This window comes from Myotis brandtii, unplaced genomic scaffold (genome assembly GCF_000412655.1).
Source record: "Myotis brandtii unplaced genomic scaffold, ASM41265v1 scaffold324, whole genome shotgun sequence".
In the NCBI taxonomy this organism is placed as follows: Eukaryota; Metazoa; Chordata; class Mammalia; order Chiroptera; family Vespertilionidae; genus Myotis; species Myotis brandtii.
In genome coordinates, this window is record NW_005362439.1 from 2,214,746 (window position 1) to 2,228,948 (window position 14,203).

At 55.1% G+C, this 14,203-nt stretch overlaps 1 protein-coding gene across 1 annotated transcript; it reads right to left on the minus strand.

Annotated features, from left to right (window-relative positions):
- Positions 1-3,811: 3,811 nt before the first annotated feature.
- Positions 3,812-8,148, minus strand: CHST1 (carbohydrate (keratan sulfate Gal-6) sulfotransferase 1). The gene is given in 4 exon segments (XM_005870753.2): positions 3,812-5,520; positions 5,551-5,981; positions 7,077-7,150; positions 7,845-8,148. Coding segments are annotated over 2 exon segments (1,227 nt in total). The 5' UTR covers positions 5,940-5,981; positions 7,077-7,150; positions 7,845-8,148; the 3' UTR covers positions 3,812-4,682.
- Positions 8,149-14,203: the final 6,055 nt, after the last annotated feature.

Consider the following 14,203-nt stretch of genomic DNA (forward strand, 5'->3'; position numbering starts at 1 on the left):
CGCAAAGAGAGAATCACTTGCGTATTGGTTGGCTTTCACCGCATAATAAGTTACTCTAAAACTTAGTGGCTTAAAGCAACCCACAATTCTGTGGGCGAGAAACCTGGCTGGGTTCAGCCAGGGAGTTCCAACAACCAGGTAACGTTGTGGCTGAAGCTGGCAGAGGTGCTCTTGTGTGTCTGTGTGGATCGGCTGCCCACTGGCTGGGGCTCCTTGGTTCTTCCCCTCTCAGTCTGTCTGTCCTCTCCAGCAAGCCACCCTGGCTTCCTTCCTGTGGCAGTGCAAGGCAGCCAAAAAGGACACGCTCCGGAGCTCGGGTACTTTTCACGTCTCAGCATCCATCCCATTTGCTATCAGCCCATTGCCCAAAGCAAGACACAGAGCTAAGCCCAGAGTCAAGTGTGAACAAACTGGGGGCTGGAACTGCAATAATTTGCCTCCGTGAGTTCAAGGAATTGAAAGAAAGTGGGGAAACCAGAGAGTGAGGAGCAGAGAGGAGCGTGACACAAGAAAAACCAGAGGTGGGTGGCAGCCAGGACATGCAAGGCCTCCAGTAGCACAGAGAGTTGGGTCTTTGCCCTAAAAGCAGCCAAGCCCTCTGGTCTCCGATCCTCTGTCTGGTGGGTTTGGTCAGTATAAATAAATCCCTTGAAGACTGAACTGCCGCGGGTAAACTAGTAAAATGGATTTTCTAAGCTTCAGAACCGGGGGAGGGGGGGGCAGGATGTGGGGCATGGCCCACCCCACACATCCCTGCCCACAGCCCACACAGATGTAAATGCCCATTCCTTCCCACCGCTGTGCCCTCGCACCTCCTTGTCCCTCAGCTGGGAACAGTCTTCTCACACCCTACCTAAGGCCAGCTCCTAGCTCCCAAGACTCAACTCAGGCACCACCTCCCTGACGTCTGTAAGGCCCAAGACAAGGGACACGTCAAATGACACCATGAGGCCTAGGGAATAAGCCTGGGACTTATTATAGTGGCCTTGTGGTTTCTAAAACCAGGTTGGCGCGTGGCCAGCCCTGCCTATGTGGCACACACCTGTGGGCACAGTGCTTTGCCCACGCTGTAACCTTTTTATGTTTACCACCCACTAGACTATCTTTCTTTAAGGAGTGCCTATAACCTCAGGGCCCACACATAGAAAAGTCAGAAACACTTGAGTGAATGAATGAATGAATGAATGATTCCATCACTAAACAGGACTTTCTTCTGAAAGCCCCAGGCAGTGTTATGAAGGTCTTCGGTCGTGGCAGTTGAGGGGAGGGTGTCTTTCCAAGTAGGCCAGTGTCTCCAGTTCCAACTAAGCCACCCACCCAGAGGAGAAAAGCCCCCTGGCTCTGGAGCAATCCAAGGCAGGGCAGTATGAGAGTGAGAGGAGTGGGCCCCTCGGAGACAAGTGCCCAACATCATTTACTGTAACAGGGAGAGAGCCAACCTGCGATGGCGTCCACTGGAGCAGGTCTTCCCTGGGTGCTGGAACCGCTGACCACGGGCATGTGGGAGGCACTGATGCCAGGAAGCCAACATACAGGATGACTTGCCACAAGCTGGAGAAGCAATCCCTGTGAATCATGGCTGAGAAGTGGGCCCCAAAAGCTCCAGGCCCTGCCCACCAGTCTTAACAGAGATATTTCCATACCAGCTTCCTAGTCACTCGCCACAAGCTGGAGAAGCAACCTCTGTGAACCAGGGCTGAGAAGTGGGCCCCAAAAGCTCCAGGCCCTGCCAACAGTCTTAACAGAGATATTTCCATACCAGCTTCCTAGTCTTGGAACATGAGGGTTTAAATCATACTCTCCTTTTTACAGAAAAGACACCTGAAGCCCAGAGAGATAAGCCTTTGACCCATTGGCCACTTTAAGTCAAGACCTCTCAGATAAAGACTACATTTCCCAGCTTTCTTTGCAGCTAAGTGTGTCATGACTGGAACTAATGTCTATAACTTTGGAGTTGTACTCACAAAGGACAGAGGTGTGCTTCGTTTTTCTCCTTTCCACTGCCTATTGAGCCATCTTGGACCACAGAGCCAAGAGCAACACCTTGGAATAATGGAGCAGCAGTAACATGGAAAGAACCAGGGTCCCTTATATCTGGGCGCACAACCTGGGAGCCACCATATCAACCCTGACCAGCTTATGCCACACGCACTGCTCAGTAAGAATGAAACAGCCCATCTTGAGTAAGCTCTAAGGTATTTGCTGTGGCTGCTGAATGTGTACCCTCCTGACTCACATAACACAGGCCAGGACCAGGTTTCCTCGGGAAGCCCTGGACCACTGGAGCTGCCTATTCCAGGCACTCGTATTGTCCCAGGACAACAGAGCTGTGGCCCCCACCCCAGGAACCAGCTGTTTTCTTGGAATAAGAGTTGGGGAAGCTGCTTGGAGGAAGCTGCTAGATTGCCAAGGATGGGAAGGGAAATAAGCACGTTTGATGTTCCACCTGTGTAGACACCTGGACTAGTTGTTAAAATACTGAAATACTTCCAGGCCAGGTGATAAGCAGCCACTGCCCTGACCCAACCCATCCCTCAAATGTCCCCCTCCCCAGCTATCTTTGCCCCAGACACACAACCTGGGAGCCACCATATCAACCCCAACCAGCTTATGCCACATGCACTGCTCAGTGAGAATGAAACAGCCCACCTTGAGTAAGCTTTAAGGTATTTGCTATGGCCGCTGAATGTATACTCTCCTGACTCATATAACACAGGCCAGGACCAGGTTTCCTCGGGAAGCCCTGAACCACTGGAGCTGCCTATTCCAGGCACTTGTATTGTTCCAGGACAACAGAGCTGTGGCCCCCACCCCAGGAACCAGCTGTTTTCTTGGAATAAGAGTTGGGGAAGCTGCTTAGAGGAAGCAGCTAGATTGCCAAGGATGGGAAGGGAAATAAGCACGTTTGATGTTCCACCTGTGTAGACACCTGGACTAGTTGTTAAAATACTGAAATACTTCCAGGCCAGGTGATAAGCAGCCACTGCCCTGACCCAACCCATCCCTCAAATGTCCCCCTCCCCAGCTATCTTTGCCCCAGACCCAGCAATTGAAAGAGTGATGTGTGGCATAGGAAGGGGTCACCAGGACCTCTTCCTGACCTCTGGGCATGCCACCTGTTAAATGTTTTGAATATCACCCCTGGCTATCAGGTGCCTGGTCTCAACTGGTGAATGGAAATGAAACCCTGAACTCAGTGTGGAGGGTGAGGAGGATGGAACCACTGGAGCTGCCTATTCCAGGCACTTGTATTGTTCCAGGACAACAGAGCTGTGGCCCCCACCCCAGGAATCAGCTGTTTTCTTGGAATAAGAGTTGGGGAAGCTGCTTAGAGGAAGCAGCTAGATTGCCAAGGATGGGAAGGGAAATAAGCATGTTTGATGTTCCACCTGTGTAGACACATGCACTAGTTGTTAAAATACTGAAATACTACCAGGCCAGGTGATAAGCAGCCACTGCCTGACCCAATCCATCCCTCAAATGTCCCCCTCCCCAGCTATCTTTGCCCCAGACCCAGCAATTGAAAGAGTGATGTGTGGCATAGGACCTCTGCCTGACCTCTGGGCATGCCACTTGTTAAATGTTTTGAATATCAGCCCTGGCTATAAGGTGCCTGGTATCAACTGGTGAATGGAAATGAAACCCTGAACTCAGTGTGGAGGGTGAGGAGGATGGCATGAGTTCTGAAAGCCAGAGACTGCTCACTGAATCCCCACCTCCAACTCCTTCTCTCCTCCCCAAAGCCAGAAACACCTAGACCCCACCCAGGCCTGCCCTCACCCACACAGAATGGCCCACAGTCACGCCCAGATATTATTGCACTCTTTTATTTACAGAAAACACAGATAAAGCATTTCAATGTTCATTTAGCAAACTGATCCACTTTTTTTTTTCTTTTTGGCACAAAGAAATATCACAGATGGACCCCAAGATCAATCAGAAACCCATAAGATTTATCAGCCATCACTGGTCCAGGGGCAGCCACAAGACTCAGACAGACAGACAGACAGACAGCATCGCCACAGTCTGGAAAAAATAAACAAGGTCCACATTCACCTCACAGTAAAAACCTGCTCACCGACAGGCAAGGGTGGGCAGGAGGGGGCAGTTTCTATGCTCCAAAGGGGGCAGTGGGCATTGGGGCAGGAAGCAGGATGAGGAGGGACAGACACCATTCATAATTTAGAAAGCGGTGGCCTTTTTGTTATTAACCTCTTACCTTGTAGAAGTAAACAGTGCAAAAACTACCATGCCCTGACCACTCGTCCATTCAAAAGTTTCAGGAGTTGTGTGGTTTGGGGTGTCTCTCCTGGTGGGCGCCTGTGTGTATGTGTGCACATATGTGAATGTGTGAGTGTGGTGCTTGTAAACATTGCCACCATCCACACAGAGACCCAACATCCGTGTGTCTGAATGGGGTGGGGTGGGGTAGGGTGGGGTGGAGGGTGGGCTGTACCCCACTTCACTCCCCCTCTGCCCCAGTGATTCCTGTCCAAGACATAGTGCAAATTTCAGAGACAAACGAGGCAGAGGAAGTGGGGGGACAGGGGAGGTGGGCAAGGGGCAGGAAGGACACAAAGACAGGGTGGAAGAGGGAAGGGGAAATAAGGCAACAGTTAAAAAACGGTCCATTTTATCAAAACCGACACCAGGTGCCCCTCACGCCCACCCCAGAGCCCCTGTCACGAGAAGGGGCGGAAGTCCCGCTCCTCCACCAGGCTGATGGCGGGGTTCTTGAGCTCCTCCTCCGAGGCGGCCATCCGGTAGCCCAGCTGCGCCAGCACCCGCTGGCAGGCATTCTGGGCAAAGGCCACAATGTCATAGGAGAGGCGGAAGCGCCACTTCTCCGCCGTGGCCGCCGAGTTGCGCACGGTGCCGTACTTGTGCTTGCCTAAGGCGGGGTCGCCCTGCGTGTTGTTCTGGATCCAGCGGGCCACGTGGCTGTCCAGGGGGATGCCCAGGAACCCGTAGATCTCCTCCGTCTTCTTCATGGGGTTCCTGGCCAGGTCCTCGTAGCGCACCAGCATGTACTTGCCTTTGAGCCACGAGGGCCGCATGAGGCCGGTGGCCACGGAGTTGGAGAAGTCCTCGCACACCGTGGTCAGCTGGGTCACGTCCAGGTTGTAGGGCTTCCTCCCGGTGCCGTACCAGAGCCGCCAGAGCCGGTAGGTGTCCCGGAAGGTCTCGCTGCGGGAAGCCAGGATGCCCCGCGGGTCTCGGACCAGCTGGATGACCTTGAGGTTCAGCCGGGGGTCTTCCACCAGAGCGCGCAGGTCGTTCACCTCGGGCACCCGCACGGTCTTAATGGCCACATGGCTGCGCTCCCGGCAGGCCTCGGCGGCCACGGTCAGGTTCAGCAGGCCGCACTTGCGCACGCAGTCGCCTTCCTCCAGCACCAGGTCGGCGGGGGTCTTCCAGAGCGCGCAGGTCGTTCACCTCGGGCACCCGCACGGTCTTAATGGCCACATGGCTGCGCTCCCGGCAGGCCTCGGCGGCGGCGGTCAGGTTCAGCAGGCCGCACTTGCGCACGCAGTCGCCTTCCTCCAGCACCAGGTCGGCAGGCTCCGCAGGAGGTCCCGGCTGGCGCCCAGCATGACCCGCCGGTCCGCGGGGCTCCTGCCCTGGGTGAAGCGGGGGATGAGCGTGTTCTGCACGTGGTAGAGGGGCTCGAACAGGTAGAAGACGTCCAGGTGCTGGTTGAAGAGCTGGCCCACGAAGGAGGAGCCGCTCCGCGTGGTGGCCAGGATGAGGATGTGGGTCTTGCGGGAGAGGTTATAGGTGAAGGTGGGGCCCTCTTCGCACAGCCGCTCGGCCAGTCCCGCCTCGGCCAGCCCCGGGCAGGTGTGTAAGGACTTGGCGGTGAAGGTGCGGATGGCCGTGTACTGGATGGCGATGGAGGCCAGGGCGAGGAGGAGGACGGCCTTCCAGGAACATTGCATGGCTGGGCACCTTCATGGGGCTGCTTCTCCACCTTTCGAGCTCTGCGGGCAAAGGCGGGCAGCCATCAGGAGGCAGCCAGGTTTGGCTGTGTGAGGTTTGGGGCAGCCTCACACAAAATAAGAGTCAGACTCCAGGAGGGTGTAGGGAAGTACCCGCTGCTCCCTGCCCAGGGCTCGCTCACTGCACCGAAGGCCAGAGTAGCTTCTACCCTAGGCTGCACCATTCTCTGGGGGAGTCACTGGACTGAACCAACTGATTCCCTGGACCCTGTCCTGCAGGGTTTAAGCTACGGAATGCTGCAGGACTCCCAGCAGAAAGGAGGGGCCCTTAGGGCAAGAAACTAATGCCCCCCAACCCCACATATATAGGGTGTGGCCATTCCCCTTGCCACTGCCTGTCGCCCCTGCTGGCATCTCCTGGGCCCACCTGCATCTTCCTTCCACCCTCACAAAGTGACCCATGTGGTCATCTTTCCTCCATCCCTGTTCACCCCCTGGAGGGAGAAGAGTCCATGTCAGATGCCTCCTGAGCCCGCACAGAAAGGACCCTGCTGCCTGGTGAGTCGGTGAGCTGCCAGCATCCACTCAGTCACGCCCGCTGAGGACAACTGTGTCAGCCACCACCATCCCCTGACTTACGGATGCAGTGACCAGCTTACTCCAGGTGAGGATTCCTGGGGCCCGTGGGGGCTCTAAGAGTCGCCTGGCCCAGAGCAGAGACAAGGTCACGGGCTGTTGAGAATGATCCTTTCCCAGGCCCCTGTGTCCTCCTGGTTTGCTCCCAGCCACACAGGGAAGAGGTCCAGGCCATGGGCAGATGACCCCCACTGACAGCAGAGCTAACTGGCCCCTCCGCCTCAGCCAGTCCTCAAGGGCCCTCAGCCCCTTCTGTGCACAGAGTGAGCACGGGGACCCACCGGTAGCCCAGCAATGGCCCCAGAGAACCAGAGAGAAGAGGAGGGGGTGGACCAGAAGGAGCACCCCAAGGAAAGCATGGGGGTGAGGAGAGCCGTGAAAGTGAACTGTGTGCCCAGGGTTCGGGGACAGGAGCCAGCCTGAACATCTGGAAGTCCCCCAAGAGAGGCTAGTTCAGCTACAGGCCCTGGGGGCCAATGCAGGGAGGGACCCACCACTCACCAAAGAGGGGCTGCTCCGAGCTGGGGAGTCCACAGCCGCCAGATCTCCTGCGCAGCAGTCCTGTGGCCAGAAAACTGCAGAGACAGGGAGAGGAGGGGGTCTGTAAATGGGGTTGGGCTCCCAGCACCTCCCTTCCTACCCCTGCTGTCCTGTGTCCTGTGCTCTACTGACTTCCCCCTGTCCCCCAGGGCTGGGTGATGAAGGTGCTGCCTGCTCTCCCATATCTATCACTGACTCAGGGCTCCAAATAACCCAATGCCATCTCTGACCCGCTGCATCCAGCCCCCTGAGTCCTGGGCTACATCATACCCCCTCCTCTTACCTCCCCACCTACCTACCCATGCCCTCCTAACCAGCCATAGTCCTCTGCTCGCACCAGAACCCAGGGGGCAGAGAGCTGGCAAGCTTGCACCCCTACCTGACCAAGAGTTGATACCCCACATGGGAAAACACCCCAGAGAGGCACCCCCACACACTCATCACACAATGGAGCTGCAAAGAAATCCACTGGCCACAAACACCCCCGGCCTAGCTAGTTCTGTCCATTCAGCTCTGATGACCAGACCCACCCAACCAGCCTCAGCGCTCAGCCTCTAATGATGGAACAAAATGTCAGAGTCAAACTTATCCCAAAAATTGGGCTGGCGCACAACCCCGGCTGGTTCTGCATTTTAAATCAATAGAACAGCCTGACCTTTCAAATTCCAACTTGTTCCGTAACTACCCAGGAGGGGGTTAGTGGAAATCAGCAAGGGCAGGGGGCCTCACCTCACACCTCCAGGGGGGGTGGCAGCTCAGTCGCAGCAGCCCAGATGCTGAGCCCTGCAGGAAGGGACAGCTGGGGAGGGAGGTTCTTCTGCCAACCACGCCGGACAGAGAAAGGCTACCTGCAACTCAAAGCAAAAGTAAACCTGACCTTCATGCCCTGCGAGGAATCTAAGTTAAAACACCAAGATCATAGCGTTATTGTGGTTAGCATCTACTGAGTGCAGCCTACGTGCTAAGCCCTTTATCTGAGCGCTCATTTATTCCTCGCAAGAACTTCATGTGGAAGCCAGTATAAGCTTCATTTCACGGGCAGCTGAGGCACAGAGAGTAGAGGAAACTGCTTGAGCTCACGTCTAGGTTAACCCACATCTAGCAGGTTCCCCAGAGCCCACACTGTTTTCCCTCGAAAGAGATTTGATGTTCTGCTCCTCCAGCTTACACATACTTGGCCTTCAAACATGCATTTGATCAATATCCCCAGCCCATTTGTGAATCGGTGAGAGAGGGACTGGACATTAGAAGGGGGCAGACATCTGCCAGCGGCTCAGCATGAGACAGGCACGATGGGTGAAACAGCACAAAGGAAGGCAAGCACTTACTGGGCATTCATGATGCTTCTCCCGGGCATGTGCTCCCTTCACAGGCAGCAGCTCATCTCACCCTCATGCCAACCATGTAAGACTGATGCTGTAATATCCCCATTTTACAGATAAGGAAGCTGAGGCTCTGAAAGGTTTGATAAATTTCTAGTAGGGGGTAGAGCCAGGATTCCAGCCCAGGCACTGTGCTCTGGAGTCCATGCTCGAATCCTCCTCCCTGATCCCTATTCCACTCACATTCCACCCCCTTGGGTCCTCACCAAGACAGGAAACAGAACCCTTCAAGAGACTTCGTTTAACTATAGGATTCCAGTTCCAGAAACAGAATAAAGAGGAGCAGGCTGCAGGGAGGGGACCATTTCAGTGTTTTCCTTCCCCGCCTCCACCCCGAGAAACTTAAGGCAGGATTGGAAGCTGTTGCCTTTGCTAATGAAGCAGAAGTAACTGGAGCATCTCGATGCTATAAATCCCTAAGAAAGTGGGACTCAGATTCATAAGGTGCAGCCTGGGTACCAAGGAGGGGAATGTGTTCAAAGGCCCCATTGCCGGCCATCGCCTTTCCCCCAGAAGGGCAACGCCAGGGCCTGGGAACGGCAGGATGGAGGAAGTCAGGTCCTCCGAGAAATGTCCCTGCTGTCCTGCCGGCCTGGCAGAGCAGGGGCCAGGGCTGGCCAAGCCTTCTTGGTATGCTAGAGGCATGTGCCCTGAAAAACAGAGGCCCTGGGACCAGGTCCCATTGTCCCCAGGGGAGCTTTGGTCACTGCAAGGGACTCGCAATGCCCTCCACCTCAAAGCTAGACTCTGAGCCCCAGGTCCCTTCCCTGAGCTTCTAGCAGCCTCTGGCATGGCCTCCCTCTACCTCTGCTTAGTTGAAATCCAGGCAAATCTTAGACCTGGGATCTGCAACTTCTGTTGGAAGGTGGGAGAGTTGGTGAACTCCCCCTCCCAGCAGAAAGCTCAGATTTCCATGTCAGGCACCTCAATATTAGGGCAGATTGTGGCATGGTGGGGGGAGGGGGTGGAAAACACCTCTTCATGGGAGAACTATAATTCAGAGCTAAGAGCTCAAGCCATGGAACCACACTCACTTAGATGTCACTTAGCAGGTGTGTGGACCCGGGTGACGCACTGTCTCTGAGTCTAGGTTTACCCATCTGTAAAGTGGGTCTCATCATAGAATCAAAGAACTTCAAGCATTTAGTCAATGCCAGGCATAGAATATGGCCCAGCCTCAGGCTTGGGACATGGACTCTGACACCAGCCCTATTGATGGCCAGGTTTCTTAATCTCGCTTGGCCCCTGTTTTCTCACCTGCAAAGTGGGGATAGTTTTAACAATGCTGTTGTGAGGATTAATTCATTAATAGTGTCTAGAATAGAGTAAGCACTCAATGAATGTAACTGACTATTATCATTAAATGTAGTATTTGGTTTTTATCTCGAGGTACGCCTCAGAACAAATCATCACTGACTGTGGCACACACTCTCCCTGACCACTGTGCCCAGACCTCTGCCAGGAGGCCTCTGCCCACCATCCCTTCCTCAGGGGCTTCTCTCCCAGCCCAGCTACCTTCTCATGCTGAGCTACCGCAATGGCTCTCCTGCTGTCCTCTAGTGGGCATATCCTGTAGTGCAGCTCTTAGTCCTGCGTCTCTGCCTGTTCAGAATTCCTGCCTGGTTGGCTGCAGCTTAATGTGAGGAGGCAGCCAACAGGAGGTGAGGTTGCAGGATGCAGTGAGGTGTGATGATTACACGCCCACCCTGGCTGTGGTCTCTGCTCTGTGCACCCCCTCTTCCTTACCCACACGCCAAAAGGCAAGCAGCAACAGGCAGCCAAACCTCATCCCGAGGGCCTCTCCTCCCTGGTCTCATTCTGCTCTGACAGGGGGGGGAACACTGAACTGTCACGGGCAGGGGCAGCCCACAGCCTCTGCCTTTCCCTGGCCTGTGATCTTGTACTCACCCCCCATCTCTGTGCCTCGGTTTTTCCATAACCGAGAGTCAGGGCCACTCTCACTGAACACAGGGACCCTTCTTTGGGAATAGGAAGGCCCCAGGCATCTTCCAAGAAGATACCAGGTGTGGGCAGCTCTGCCTCCCACCTCAGTCCAATCCACAGCTGACCCAGTGGGACCCAGAAACAAGGGGCTCTGCCCTCTGCTGCGTTTGTACCACCCTCATCCCTTCCCGCGCCCCCGCCCCCCCATGAAATCCCATGCAACCCAGAGTTGTGACTCTGCCTTTTCTGGGCCACAGACTCCCTCCTCCCAGAAAGACCCATTTGTGCTCACAATTTCACACACACAATTGGAGAGGTTAAGCCTCTAGGGAAAAGAAGGGGCACCCCTGGGTAGGCTTTAGGAGGTCCAGGAACCTTCTACTAGCAGCACTCCCCCAATTCTAGGACTTCCTTTTCAACTAACTCTATCAGAGAAAGCTCCACACACATTACCCAAGCTATTAAGTAAACAACAGCTAGGGCCAGAAAACCCGCGTGCAATATCACATCGCCATTGCTGATTTTTTAACAGGGGTGTGTGTGTGTGTGCAGGGGTGTGTGTGTGTGTGTGTGTGTGTGTGTGTGTGTGTGTGTGTGTATTTGTAAAGGCGACTAGGAGACAGGGATACGAGAAAGGCACAGTTTACACTAAGCTTTTAGTTCAGTTTGAGTTTATTAACTTTTGGGGATGGAGTGAAGCCACCCATGTACAAACTGAGGACTAATGACAGGGTGGGGCTCTAAAAATCAGCACTGGCACCTCACTGTGCCAACTATTCTGTCCCCAGGGCACTGCCAGCCAGCTGTCTCCTCCCCCATTTCCAAGGCACCAGGGTCAGAGTCACCACCTTTCTGCCAGAATGGGGCTCTGTCTGCTCAGACAGGCCACTAAGGACAGCGGTCGGCTGGGGCAGCTGAGACAGAGCAGGAGCTGAAGAGGAATGAGACCTCAAAGGGGACCTGGTTGGGGAAACGACTGCCCTCCCAGCCTTTTCTCCCTAAAAACAGTTTGTGAAGTTCTAGGGAGGCAGGGAAAGCAAAGAAAAAAAATCTGAATATCATATTTCTAACCACACACAGGAGCTGGTATGGAGGGGCCTCAAGGCTCTGGGGTCCCTGGAACTGGAGCAAGGGGCAGGAGGAACTGGACAAGGAGGGAGGAGTTGGCAAACAGGCCTCTGGGATGGGGACTGCAGACAGGAAATGCATAATCCCTACGTCTGTAGTGGCCAGCACTGACCCACCATTTTTTTGTTGGGTCAAGGCTAAAACACATAAAACAAGGTTTTTTCTTCTATGGAAGATGAGGTGATGAAATGAAGAAAGTAGAAAACAGGGATATGAAAGTGAAAGAACTAGGAGTCAGGTCAGTGTACAAGAGCCAAGCTACTTCTGGGCTTCACATATAGGCCAGAGCTACCTGGCAGCCAATGGGAAAAGGGAAATATTTCATGGATATATTTCATAGGATCCATGAGATGAAGATTAAAGCATCTGCTCAGGGATACCCAGCTATTATTGATCCTGAATTAAGCATGAGATTTCTCCTAAGGGGTCTCCTAGGGAGCCCTGAGCATGTCTTCCTATCCCTAAGACCCCATGCCTAATAAGCCCAAGGACAAGTTTCCTGGGGCTGTGTTCTAGAGCATTCTTCAAGGTGAGCAGCGTGCCAGCACGTAATCCAGCCAATGCAACCTTGCAGGTGAGGCGATCTGGTGTCCAGACTTAGCCTCTGTGGTCTGGGTCAGCCCAGGGAGCCTGGAGGCATGAGTGCCTCCCTGAGGGGTCATGTCCCTAACACTGTGATGTCTACAGACCTTCTGCCCAGTATCTGCACCAACACAAACATGGTGTTTATGTCCAATCGCTAGAGTCCCTGGGCCCCGCGGCCTATCCACAGACCCCACAGGCAGAACCAGTACATCCTTCAGCAACCTCCAGAGGGGGCGAGTTCTCACAATCCTGGTGCCAAAGACAAGCACAAGGAGGGACTGGTCCGCTGACTTCTCAGCAGCAGCAGAGCTCCTCGGCTGCCTCCTCTGAGCTTCTGTGTCTCCAGAGCAGGTCACTCCAGTGCCCACACGTGGTGACACTGAGGACACCATTCCTGGGAAGAGGCAGGCTGGGTGGTGACTGGGTTTGGACTTGACTCCCACTGCTGGGGTTTTATCGCTATGAGACCCTGGTCAAGGCACTTGCCCTCTACAGGCCTCAGTTGTCCTGATCTATGAAATGAGACCGTCGACCACAGAATATTTCAGATATTTGGGCTGTGAGACAGAAAGCTGATGGATGCCAACAGCTTAGCACAGTGCTGGGCACAGAGCAGTTCCCAGGAAGTGGGAATCCTAAGCGTGACTTCTAGGGGATACTTTAACCTGCAAACAGGGAACAGTGGCCTGGGAATGTTGAAGAAGTGAAATGTTAAAGGTTCCCCCGCAGAAGCTCACCCTGCCTGTGTGCTTGCTGTTTGGGGTCCTGCCCTGGGTCCAGCCAGTCAGCGGGGTCCCAGCTCCCGACCTGAGGAAAGTTTTCCCCAGCTGTGGGGAGAGTGACTGACCTCCTGGCACAAAGCCCAGTGTGCCCGGCACCTCTGGGGGAGATGAGTCAGAAGGGCCAGTTCCCTCAGGCCAGTCTTACAGCCGGCCTGGCGGGTGGTAGGCGGAACCCTTCTGCCCCAACCCTGGGCCAAAGGCCCGGTTTCCTGTCCTCCCTCCCCTCCCCAGCAGCCATGGTCAGAGTGGGAATAGTACTGAGGCCTCACCCGCTAGACACCGGGGCTTGGCCCCATCCTCCCATTTTCAAGGATGGAAAACCACCAATAGGAGCTCAAGTACAGGCAGCTGCTGCCAGAGGGGTCTGGAGGAGGGCCATCTGTCCCTGGATCTCAGAGTCTCCGGTCTCGGAACCACCTGCCTAAGGCCCAGCTGGCCCCTGAGGAGAAGGGAGGGCTGGGCATGTGGGAGGCTCACCTGGCCCTTGGGGCTCTGGCACAGGATGGAGGGGCTACGGGAATGGATACTCAGAGATGATCAGGGCCCTGGCTCCCATCAAGTGGGCCCTTACCGCAGGTACAACTGCCATCTTTCACAGGTGAGGAGCAGTGAGGGGGCTGGTCCAAGCACGCACAGCTCATCTGTGGTGCAGCCAGGATTCAAGCTCAGCTCTGAGCCCTGGCCTTGGCCTTGACCCTAACCACAAAGGTAAGCCTCCAGACGCCACCCAAGAGCAAGAGCATAACCCAGCACCTGGAGACCAGGAGGGAGGGGCAAGGAGTGTAGGGCTGAGGTGGCCACCAGGGTCCCAGGACACACTGGTGCCCACCTTCACCTCGGCTTTTACCCGAGCCCAGACATGGGCTCATCCAACAAACACCCTTGACCGACCACCTCTGAAGGATCAGGTCCCTGGGTGTCAGCCGGAGAGATGGGAGGCTGCCCATGGCCCTGCCTGCCTGGTTCCCTGGCACACCAAACAAGTCTGTGCCCTCTTGCCACTTCCCAGGGGGTCTTGTCTGCCGAGCTGAATGGCAAAAAGGAAGGTTATCATAGATTAGAAGGGACCTGCCTGGCATGGCACCTGATAGGCAGCAGCCAGCACACCCCCGCCCCGCAGCCTGGGGCTCCAGGGCTGGCTAGGAGAGTCCAGGGAGGAGTGGGTGCTTTCGTGGCCCAGGAGCCCAGGAGTGCTGAAATCCTGTGCAGCCAGAGGACACCACGCACGTCTTTATTACCACCTGTTCTGAATGGTCTGGACTGGGGC